Here is a 12,040-nt window from a genome sequence, read left to right on the forward strand (position 1 = left end):
CTCTTGCGCGGGCGGCCTCCCCCTCACGTGCCCGGCTCTTGCGCGGGCGGCCTCCCCCTCACGTGCCCGGCTCTTGCGCGGGCGGCCTCCCCCTCACGTGCCCGGCTCTTGCGCGGGCGGCCTCCCCCTCACGTGCCCGGCTCTTGCGCGGGCGGCCTCCCCCTCACGTGCCCGGCTCTTGCGCGGGCGGCCTCCCCCTCACGTGCCCGGCGCTTGCGCGGGCGGCCTCCCCCTCACGTGCCCGGCGCTTGCGCGGGCGGCCTCCCCCTCACGTGCCCGGCGCTTGCGCGGGCGGCCTCCCCCTCACGTGCCAAGATCTTGCATATATTTGTTAATATTTTTTGATGAGATATGTTTTTATGGCTTAGAGAGTATATTTTAGTATTCTCAAACATTTGAAGAGAAGGATTTATTCAATCTGCATTTCACTACAGAAGTGAATAGATGTTTTTAACTAACACATAAATAAGCTAGCGAGGTTATGTAACCCATTATATTATGTAATTTATAGTAGAATCAATAGCCCACCAACTAGATGTCCGGTCTGTTACCAAGAAAGTGTAATTAACCGTTCTGTTAGTTAATGGTCGTTATAATTTACAACAAAAGTTCTTAATTTAAGTCTTATATGGTTCATATATGTTGCAGTTTCCTGTTACTGAATAAAACATCTAAAAACATATATATTATTGTGAGTAAGTTTACATTCAAAGATGGTGTAATTTCACTTTTCTTCCATTTCACTACACTTAGAAGTTTCAGTTTTTCAGTACATTATATATTACCACTGAGGGGGGGGGAGGTGCGCATGTACTTAAGGGGTATACATAAAATTCAGGAGGGAAGTCTTATCAGCAGGCTAAACACTGGAAAAAGGGGGCACAATGTGAGATGAGTTGGGGGACGATCAGAAGCAACGCCAGGAAGTATTTTAGGGAAAGAGCAGTAGAAGCTGAGCGGGTTGCAGACGTAGATCCACCGGAAGGAAACCATGAAGACTCCTATTGAATGACAGCAAGCAGAGATCTTGAAAACATATAGGAAAACAGAAAGTACATTAGCAGATTGTCTAAGCTTTTATTATCCAGTGAATACCCTGTAAGACCCCTGTAACTGCCCGTTACTCTGTGTCCAGGGGGGACATAGTAACGCTGTGTTTTCTAAAACCCTTCCAGATGTCTCCAGCAACATTGTGACATTTCTACCGTTGGAAGAAGTGAGCCAGGGACACTTCCAGGTCAAGAAAAACAACATTTATCAACTCCGTCTGGCACACGTCGGGGATGATGAATGGTGAGAGTTTTGTGCGCTGCATATATTAGCATGACGTCCTGCGTCTGCAGTGTGATGTATGGCTCCGGTGGCCGCCGCATCCTCTCGCTTACTCCCCTCTCATCGGCAGTCCAGCTCTCGCGCTCTTCTCCAGTGACTTCTCCATGATCCGCACTTCTTATTTTCTTTTAGTTTTGTGTTGGTTTTTTTGCCACCTCATCCTCAGACTGATCAGTGGATGAAGACAGCATTGTCGATGCCACGTGTCCGACGGTTAGGACGGGCCTTGTCTTTGTTGCCGGTAGCTTATTTGGTCATTTTCTTATTAGGCGACATGTTACAAGGTTTTCTGATCCCCTAAGGCCTCCATCACACAGAAGTTTTTGTGCAGCGCTCCCATTCATTTCAACGCTGCGCTTTGACAGCGTTGCATGTTCTATCTTTGGCCGTTTTCGGCCCTGTGTCACCCATTGAAATGAATGGGCAGCGGTTTCAGCAACTTGGTACCGCATTTTTGGCACCACTAAACGCCCTAGCTACAATACCTGAGGGGGAAAAAAATCCATACTCACCTAGCTGGTGCCGTCGGTGTGCCCGCCTGTGTTCTCTGTAGTTCTGGACCAGCTACCGGGCCCTTGTGAAGATGCATTGTTCTAATGCATCTGAGTGACGGCCAGCTCAGCCAATCACAGCCAGCGCTGGATGCAGCAATCACTAGCAGGAGATACTCTGCCGGCTTAACAAGTGCCTGGTAGCCGACCCAGAACTACGGTGAACACCGGCGGGGACCCCGACGGCACCTGCTAGGTGATTATGGATTTTTTTTTTCCAGCATCCTTGGCTGCGTTTTCAGCTGGGCTGCGCTGCTAAAATCGGGGTGAAACGGCAGTAAACGCAGCGTGGAAAAAGGCCTGTGTGAGGGAGGCCTTAGAGCCTCGGGATGTATATGTACATCCCGGGTGCACAGAGTTTATAGAGGGTAGGATGGTAAACTCCATACACGGCCAGTGTAGACTCTCTTTAACAGCCGCCAGCAGCATTCATGCCTGTCTCACCTGTTAACCCCTTAAATGCCGCTGTCAGAATTGTCATTCAAATCCCCCCAATTGGAGGTCCCAAATGGCCTCCCTGTGAGGAGATCATGAGGTGCTGTGTCCAGGTGTCATGGCAGCCAGAATGCCTCCTGAATGCCCCCAGGGCTGCCATTTATTTCTGCATACTAAGCCATGTCTGCGGCATGTCACCATACAATACCGCCAGAACTACAATATACTGCAATAATGAAGTATTACAGTCTATGGTATAAGTGATCAAACAGTCGCAAGTCCCCTAAGGCTGATCTCGCACAGACGTTTGTAAAAACAGACGTGGGTAGGCCGGAATGATTCCTGGCCTGCTCTGCCTCCATTCACTCAGCGATGATCGTTCTTGTGTAAACAGTCTTTTATCAGGACTATATTTATGACTGCCAGAGGGAGGAGGAGATTGACTGGGGACTTGGTGAGACTATATTAATAACTGCCAGAGGGGGAAGGAAGGTAAATAGGCAACTTACTGGTAGAGCTACCATGGAGGGGGGACAGACTGACTATGGAGTGGGGGTGTCTTGGGAGTTGAAGGCAGAAAGCAGTGAAATGAGTCTCTGCCCAACAGCCCATCAAGATTAGCACAGATTCTTCTCAGGATGAGAAGGGAATATTTTGGGGGTAGAAGCAGTGCAATGGTTTAAAATGGCAGTTAATAGTGTTTTTTTGGACTTTTTTTTTAATATGAACTTGATTTGGAGGTAACCTCTTGAAGTGCGGAGCGCAGATAATCGGCTCAGTCAGCGGCCTTTGTAAAGCCTCCTGGAGGTTTGTGGGAATGTAATTTACTACTTTGTTCCTCCATGTGTGGCTTCCTCCAGGATAATACATTGGTATATTTATCTCCCGGAGAGCGGCGCATTAGTTTGCAGTTCCACTAATCAGGTTTCTGTTTGGCTTGTTAAAATGTAAATGAAATTCCCTTCTTTTATTTTGGTTCCACCTTTTTATTTTTTATCTTGTCTCCTTAATTCTCTAAGCTCTTTGTCTTCCTTAGAATGCGGAAAGTGGCGATCCGGGTATTTCTAATTCTCTCTATCTCCTCTGTTATTTACCGGCTGCTGATTAATTTGGCGCTGTCAGACAGGTTGTGCGTTTCATTAACCCCTAGATGTGCGCTGCAGGGCAGACGCCGCTCTACGTTAGGATGTGAGCTCGCTGGTGCCCTTCGTTAATGTAATGAGTGCAGTCAGGACACTAAAGTGACAGCGCAGAAATAGTTGTCACTCCTGACTCCTCCACGGCTGAACTCATCCTTGGCTATTGTCTCGGCCGTGGGTGAGGCGCTTGAGTTTGCAGCGGCATGCAGTCTCACTGCTATCGCCTATGGAGCAAGAATCTAAATTAATATTTATTATTTTTTTTCCCTTTTAATTCATTATATAGATAGATAGATATATTAGTGCACTAGTGTTAACTTAGTTATTTCTTTCTGTCTGAAACTCATATCCTCCTTGTCCTCAGATGGTCATGTAATCTCGGTTCTGACCAGCTCAGATCTACTTGGGGTTATGTGTCCATTTTCTACTCTAATGCTCAGTCTGTGATGCTGTTACATGAGCCTATCCCAAAAACTGTCCAGAGGGGGGCGCAGACGCTCCTGTCACAGTTACTGAAGATGATCACACAACTCCTGTCACACAGTTATAATTGAGATCCCAGCTCTTGTCACATAGTTATAATAGAGGAGGTCATAGCTCATCCTTTTGACTGTATATTTATGATCAGTAGTTTTATGTAGGTGCATATAAAAGGTAATGATGATTAAACTGCCCCCCCCCCCTCCCAGCAGGCAGAAATAGTACAGCCTCAGCTAATGCAGTGCTGATGCAAATAGATGTAAGACTGAAGGTAAAAAAAAATTCAGCCTCAAGATGGTATCTGATAAGCATCACACAGGGGGTGCTGTACTGCAAGGAAGTGGCTGGAATACACAGAAGAGACTGTGACAGCTGATCAGATGAGGGGAACGGATGGAAAAAATGTTATAGCTGCAGTGGCCTTTTAATACACAGCTGACGCCCGCGCTGTATGAAGAGAGGTCACCCCACGACCTCTCTTCATATATATCTGATGCTCCACGACGTAAATATACGTCCCGGAGCGAAAGGGGTTAAAGGCTCGTTCACATCTGTGTTGGAAACTCCATTTGGAGTCTCCTTGACGGATTCTGTTAAGATCCTGTATGAAGTATCGCAGCATGCTGAGCTATCGTGTCTAGGAAAGTGCCGGACGGCATAACAGAAGCTGGATGGACGCTATTACAATCAATGGGGTCTGTTCAGCCTTTCAGTTCTGTTAAAGGGCACCTATCACGTTCCGACAGCGCCATAAACTAAGCTATAGTGCTGTTAGGGGGTGTGACGGAGTTGGGTGAAGTGTTATTTATTTTTGTTGTTTTTTTATGACCCAGCCGTGTCCCCCTCTGATGTCTACTGAAAAGAGTCAGATTTTCATGCCAACTTCAGGGGGGATAATGCTGTCTTGTAGGAGTGGTTGAGTATTTAAAAAAATAAATAAATAAAAATACTGCTCCCTGTCACGTCCCCTAGCAGTACCAAAACGTAGTTTACGGCACTGTGGAGGTGTGACAGGTTCCATTTTACCCCTTCAGTGGCAGGTTTATTATTACCATGTCGACCTTGAGCCGGCTACCTGAACCACACAGGGATTGAACCCACAACCTTCAGGTCATGAGCGAGAGCTTAGGACTGCATTTAATCTGCCTTAACACTCTGCAGTACACAAGGCTTTATGACCCTTTAAAAATAATATTCAAGCATTTTCAGTCTAATTAGGTGTTTTTCTCCTGGTCTGATTAACACTTTGTTTTCCAGGTCACTCTCCCTGTTCACTGTATACGCAGAAGGCTGGGAATCGGATGGAGTTATATACCCTAAGATCTCCTGGATGAAAAATGAGTTGCTGTCTCGGCTGGCAAAGTGGTCGACGGAGGACAAGAGGAGCGACTTTAAGAGCACTCTATCGCTCATCGCCGTGGATAAATATAGCAAGCTGTATCACAGCCTGAAGGAGAAGTACAAAGATATGGTGAAGGTAGCCGGCGCTCATCCATCACTGCCAGGAGGGACATTAAAATGAAATCATTCCAATGAATTGTTTCCTGGCCTCGCATTCTATCACTATTCGCCCTGAATTATATCTTCAGCATAGCAAATCATAGACTGATGGCCCAACCTTCCCTGTTGCACTTTATACAACTTACTGCTGCTAAAGGTCAGAAGTTTTTCACCCTGCTCTTGGCTGCCGTGGGCACCTGAACTGCGAGACATGAAATAACTGAAATGGCAGCTGTCACACATTTCAGAATATTCTCAAGAAGCACAGTAGGGGCAACACATGAGGATTAAAGATGAGCGAACGTACTCGTTAAGGGGGATTTCTCAATCGAGCATCGCTATTTTCGAGTACCTGGCTACTCGGGTGAAAAAATTCGGGGCGGGGGGCGGCGTGGTGAAGTGGGGGATAGCAGTGGGGAACAGGGGGGAGCTCGCTCTCTCTCCCACCCCCACTCCCCTCTGCAACCCCCGGCGCGCCCCGAATCTTTTCACCCGAGTAGCCAGGTACTCGAAAATAGCGATGCTCGATTGCGTAATCGCCCTAAACGAGTATGTTCGCTCATCTCTAATGAGGATGTATTCCCTACTGATCCTGCATATAACTCCACTATCATAGCCAAGCAGAGGTCCATGGTGGGGGGCAAAACCAAATCCATAGGTGCTCCTTTACTCACAAAATGGCCCTATACCAGTTTGTTGTCACATGCAGTATGCAAGTTACTCTTACTAAAAGACCCTTTTTGCCAGATGGATTCATGTGGTGTAACGTCTGCGATACGTAGAAAATGGGGGCTGCGTCTCTCCATTCAAAGACCCATAACGGTTTTTTTTTTTTTTTTTTATTTCTCCATTGACTGATCTCTGTAAAGGAATGTGTTTTTGATTTCTTTTCTTCTGCGTGATGAGCTGAAGTTTTTTGTTTTTTTTTGTATTGGTCCCACTTTGTTGTGCATTTAACTTTTTTTGGCTCGTTTTTTTTCTCTTATGTGTTTGTGAGGGATAAACTATGTGTTCAATTTATTGTTTGAGCTGTTACAAATACGGTGATACCAAACGTGTCTTTTTTTTCTCTTTAAAAAAAAAAAACTAAGCAAACAAAGTGTTCCTTTTTTTTAATTCCCTTTTTACATTTTATGCCCCTTTTATGGCACTTGAACCTGTGATGTCTTGATCCTTCAGTTAATATACTGCAGTACTTCTGTAATGCAGTGCATTATCACCTAGCAAGCGCTCATAGACCAGATCATGATGCAATTGACTGGTGTCCCATTGCCATGGCAACCCATTGGCCCCCACTGTTACATAGCGGAGGGAAAAAAAATCTGAGCATGCAATATCCTCACCCCCAAAGGTGCCCATAGCCTTCTAACTCTAGAAACAATGTAGGTGACTTACAAGATGGCTCTTAACAGTATTTCAGGACTTCTGACATTCTGACCAAATTATTCTGCATCTCTGTGTCTTGTTTGAATTCTCCGGGTGCCATTTGGCTTCTGCTCTACAGAGTACTTATATACACCATCCTACCAAAAGTGACTGGACACCTGAGCACGAATCAAAAGTAGTATCACTTACATAAGTTCATACTTAGTGGGGCTCCTTTGGCCCTAATGACATTGGAGCCTCTAAATGGTAAACTTCCTACTAACGTCTTATACACCTCAGCTGGTATTTCCCTCCAGTCATATCTTTTGATTTTTTTCAAAGAGGGTCCGGCCTGAACCCTACTGAACATCTTTGGGATGAACTGGGACATCGGATCGAGAAATATGAACATCGTCCATCTGCTTTTAACCCCTTCCCACTCCAGGACGTAAGGGTACATCATGGAGCATCGGGGTATGTAGGAAGAGAGATTGTGGAGCGACCTCTCTTCATACAGCGTGAGCGTGAGCTGTTTATTACAGCTGACACCTGCGGGCAATAGCCACTATCGGCCGATCGCAGCTATTAACCCTTTAAATGCCGCTGTCAATTCTGGCGGGAATATCAGCTGAAGTGTATCAGGCATTAGTAGAATGTACATCACCAAGAGTATCCGATGTCATTAGCGCCAAAGGAGCCCCACTAAATATTAACATATGGAATTAAATACTACTTGTGATTCTCAGGTATCCAATTACTTTTGTTAGGATACTAATAAGCCATTTGTATTCATGAGGGGAGTGCCTCTCCCACCCCTCCTGGCAGTGATTGATGCTGCAGGGAGGTGAAGCGCTCCCCTCATGAATACCACGGCTCATAACTTTGAGTTCTGTATATTTCCATCACCTGCGATGATCATACCTGCACTGCTGCATTACTAGATACATCGGGGGTTGGTGTCCTCTTAGAAAGTTGCCCTGACGGTCATGTTTGTCGTGACTCGGCCTTCCCAGATATAATCCAGAAAAGCTGGTAGAATTCAGGTAAAACTTTTATAGATACCTGTTACTAACATAAAATGTTATTTTTATTTCTTTTCCCTCAGGTCTGGCCCGAAGTGACAGATCCGGAAAAGTTTGTATATGAAGATGTTGCCATAGCGACCTACTTGTTAGTAAGTTCTTGGAATCTGTTTTTTTTTGCAGTTTCAGTTATTTCAAGAAATTTCGTAGTGGGCTTTTTATTTTGTGCTGACCGTGACCTTATTTTACTCCCCATGTGGCCGTTGTCTATGGTAGAATCATTTGCACTTCGTATGTACAACACAAGGAAACGTTGTATTCATCAAGGGGTAAAATGATTTTGCAGCTGACAATAAAAAAAAAATTTGTGGATCCATGGCCAAGTGCTAAAGTAACTTAGCATGGATCTTAAAGGGAACATGTCACATCCCTGTAGTATCAAAGTTACAGTGCTGTTAGGGGACGTAACAGGGAGTCGGGCCATATGTTTTTATACTCTCCCGCGGTCCAGCGCTGTCATCCTCTGGAGTCGGCAGGGGGGAAAAAAACCCAACTTTCTTCAGAGTCCTGAGCACTCGCTTTCCCATAGACTCTTATGGGAGAACACGGGGTAATGGAAAAATGTCAGATTTTCATGTCGCATACTGACTTCAGAGGACGACACCACTGGATCCAGGGAGCGGGTGAGTATACAAAAATAATAATAATCACCCGGCACCATGTCACGTCCCTGAACAGCACCACAACTTACTTTATGGGGCTTTGGGGACATAACAGGTTCTCTTTTAACTAAGCTCTGGGAAAGAGTGACAAGATCTACTAATTTGCCCAACTAATATGATTATACTTTGAAATAAATCTCCACATTTATAAACACACAATCTGTCATTGAGTTGTGGGCTCCATGCAGCACTAGTCCCTGACTGGAATTGTCAGATTACTGCGGTATCGCAGATCCTGGCGTTGGGGCCCTGGAGTGTCCCAGTTTACATAATGACAAATATGTTCTATTGTTTAGGTCAGTGTTTCCCAACTCCAGTCCTCAGGGACCCCCAATAGGTCATGTTTTCAGGATATCCTATGGTAAGAACCCCTGTGGCAATGTCTGAGGCGCTGACAATAATTACATCACCTGTGCAATACTGAGGAAATCCTGAAAACATGACCTGTTGGTGGTCCCAGAGGAGTTGGGGAAATACTGGCTTAGGCCATTCGGTTTCTCTAGTACAAATTCCATTATATTTGCCATAAAAATAGTGCAGCATGCTGCGCCGCTTCTCTTGTAAGATGGACACCATGACGGAATGCAACATACCCACTAAAAGCCGATTTGTGTCCTTCTTGTGACTTTTGGCTCGCTGACGTTTTCTTTTAGGATGGAACAGAAATCCACAAACGATTACGATGTGAACCCAGATATAAGGCCCTGTACACATTGGCGTTCGACCAAACCTGCCTATTTTAGAGGGGTTAGACGAGGCTGCAATGTGTATGGGGGCTACTCCTCTTTCCTCCAACAGATGATGTTAGGGGCAAGCAGGAGCGGGGACATTGGATTTCAAAGTCCAATCCTATTGTTAGCTGGGATATAAGCTGGTGCAAGAGCTATCTGGCTGCAGCTTACCTCCCTAAACACAAGCACGCTTGGCCTGGATGAACATTCGTGTGTATAAGGTAGAAACATCTGTAGTTCGGCTAACAGTTCTTGAAGTGCTTGGGCAGCTTTAACTGTCTGAGATTTTTATTGACTTTCAAGGACGTGTCTTTGGTTATAGGTTCTTTGGGAAGAGGAACGATCTCAAAAGCAGCTTAAGGAGAAGCAGTCCTTTGTTGACTTGGGATGTGGAAATGGACTTCTGGTTCATATTTTAAGCAATGAAGGGGTAAATATATATAACATTTTCAGGAAACTGTAATGCAAGTATAGTATTGGGTGTATATCTGTGCTGGACAGAACCCAGTGTTTGTGGCGACTAGAAGCCTGCCTCTGGCAACCAAGTTTTGTTCTGTTCTATTGGAGAGAATCTGTCACCCTAGCCCCGTCTACCCCAACCTCCAGCCACTGGTTGACAGCTGTTTCTCTGTGTTACTGTAAAAAGCAGACAGCAGTTAATCAGTGAGAGGTGGGTGGGGCTGGGCGGCAGCTCATGAATATTGACTACTTTCTGTAGTCCTGTATGTATGTGCTACTGGGAAAAGTTTTTGATAAACTCCTTCACATATAACAGACGGATCACTGTAATCAATGTGTCTGTCAGTACCTTATGCTGCCCTTTTTTTCGTCTTTGTTCCATCTAGTTTGAAAATTCATGATGCTCATTTGGAGGCATGAAAAAAAACCTGATACTAAGCAAGGGCGGAGAGAAACATAGTTTTTCCTAATCCTCGCTCCTCATGGGCGGGGCAAGCCTGTGTAAAGGTTACAGCCCTTAGAGAGCATAAAGGCAGTAAAAGTTTCCCTTTAATGAGTTTGCTATTTGGTTGCTTTTATTCGGTGCTAAACCTGAGAATTGTAGCTATATAGATAATTACTAGAAGTAACCTATTCTATGTAAAATTATATTTTACAACTAATTTTTCATGTGGTCAAAGCACCCAGGTCGGGGCATCGACGTCCGCAGGAGAAGGATATGGGATCTGTATGGGTCACTGACTATTTTAGAGGTAAGCTAAATATGTTCTGTGGTATGGCTGATGACCTTTACTTTGGAAGTATCCCCGTGCTCCGGCGCACACCGCCTCAGAGCCAAACACCGTGATCTTTATACATTAGATGTGCTCTGCTTTAATTCAGCTGTGTATTGCTAGCAGGGAATTCACTTGTGGGGTTTTGTGGGGGGTTTTTTGCCACTTTTAATTTACCTCCAGCTAATTAATTCAGGAAAACTTGTGTCCTGATAGGTTAATGATGTTCATCTCTGCTGAAGGTAATTAACTCCATTACATTTACCTCCTCAAAACCTTTTACTGTGAAATCCAGCAATTGGGAGCAAGTCCGGGATGATTGTGACAGTCCTGTGGTTGGCCATTTGTTTTCCACGAAGGGGAATAAGCTTGCTAACAGGAGGTACATTATTCATTCGCCGGCACATGAGAAAATAGCCCAGAACTATGAAAGGAGCTATGTTTACCAATGCATAGACTGACCTGTAATAACTCAGATCATTCTAAAAACAGTAAAGCAAAGTGCTGTAAAAAAATGTCCATTCATAATCCAAGGTCAGAGCTGCGTCATAATGTAGAATTATAATACTCAGAAAACTGAGAGAACTACTTAGACTCCAAACGATGGCTGCATTAGGGACACCTACTCAATAATGGGTTGGTCCACCTTTTTGGGTGATCACAGCTTATCAGACATCGGGGAATAGATTTCACAAGGTGGTGAACATCTCTCATACACAACTCGATCCACTGTGGTACGTTGTTGCTGCCATACCAGACGTGCCACACAATTTTCGCCTCTAGGATCAACCACACGTGGCCTGCTGATGTCTGACCTTCTGTCGGATGTCTCTCCATAGTCCAACCAGTCTTGATACCGTGGTGTGGAAACAGCCAACAAGTACATCTGTTTCAGAAATACTGGCACCGCATCTCCAGGTACCAACAGTCTACCCATGGTCAAAGTCATTCAAGGCACCATGTTTACCCATGACTGCTATGCGGAGGAGTGGTCTGCACATTATCTGAGAGCAGATCGTGACATGGCCTTCAATGGCACTGCGTTACTGATCACAAGATGTCACGAGTCGGCTGTTCCTACTGCAATGGATCATTCATTGTACAGTCTCATCCCATCTGATAATCCTGGATAGTCTGGCATTTAAAATGTCCAATTTGTGCTGAATTAAAGGAATTTCATTGCATTGGCAACTGTAAAATGGCTATTGGAAGTAGAATTGCACTGGCCACTTTAGTGCAGACCGCGTCCCTTATGCAGTTGGAGCTTCCCTATATGGTAATTAGACATATGAGCTGGGAGTGCAGCATAACATCAAGTGAGCAAGTTTTCCTGCATCGGTTTCTGTGTGAATCCACATTAGAATGAGAAAACTGAGCAATTTTGAACCAGCCCCTGACCATTGGTTCTAGACTAGCTGGGGCCAGGATTTCAAAAACTGCCAACCTGTGGGGTTTTCGCGTGATCGATGAAGGACATCTAATGAAAGGGAATCCAGTGGATGAAAGCAACTTGTCAATGAAAGGGGTCAGA

General features: G+C 45.1%; 1 protein-coding gene across 1 annotated transcript in view; it reads left to right on the forward strand.

The window, feature by feature from the left end:
- The window catches only part of TRMT44 (tRNA methyltransferase 44 homolog), a 35,273-nt gene that overhangs the window by 5,419 nt on the left and 17,814 nt on the right, over positions 1 to 12,040 (forward strand). Inside the window, exons 2-6 of the mRNA XM_066573338.1 lie at positions 1,176 to 1,293; positions 5,195 to 5,414; positions 7,908 to 7,976; positions 9,600 to 9,707; positions 10,417 to 10,488. Of these exons, the coding sequence (XP_066429435.1) occupies positions 1,176 to 1,293; positions 5,195 to 5,414; positions 7,908 to 7,976; positions 9,600 to 9,707; positions 10,417 to 10,488 (587 nt within the window). The remainder of the gene's footprint in view (positions 1 to 1,175; positions 1,294 to 5,194; positions 5,415 to 7,907; positions 7,977 to 9,599; positions 9,708 to 10,416; positions 10,489 to 12,040) is intronic.

The sequence above is a fragment of the Eleutherodactylus coqui genome, chromosome 7 (assembly GCF_035609145.1).
Source record: "Eleutherodactylus coqui strain aEleCoq1 chromosome 7, aEleCoq1.hap1, whole genome shotgun sequence".
In the NCBI taxonomy this organism is placed as follows: Eukaryota; Metazoa; Chordata; class Amphibia; order Anura; family Eleutherodactylidae; genus Eleutherodactylus; species Eleutherodactylus coqui.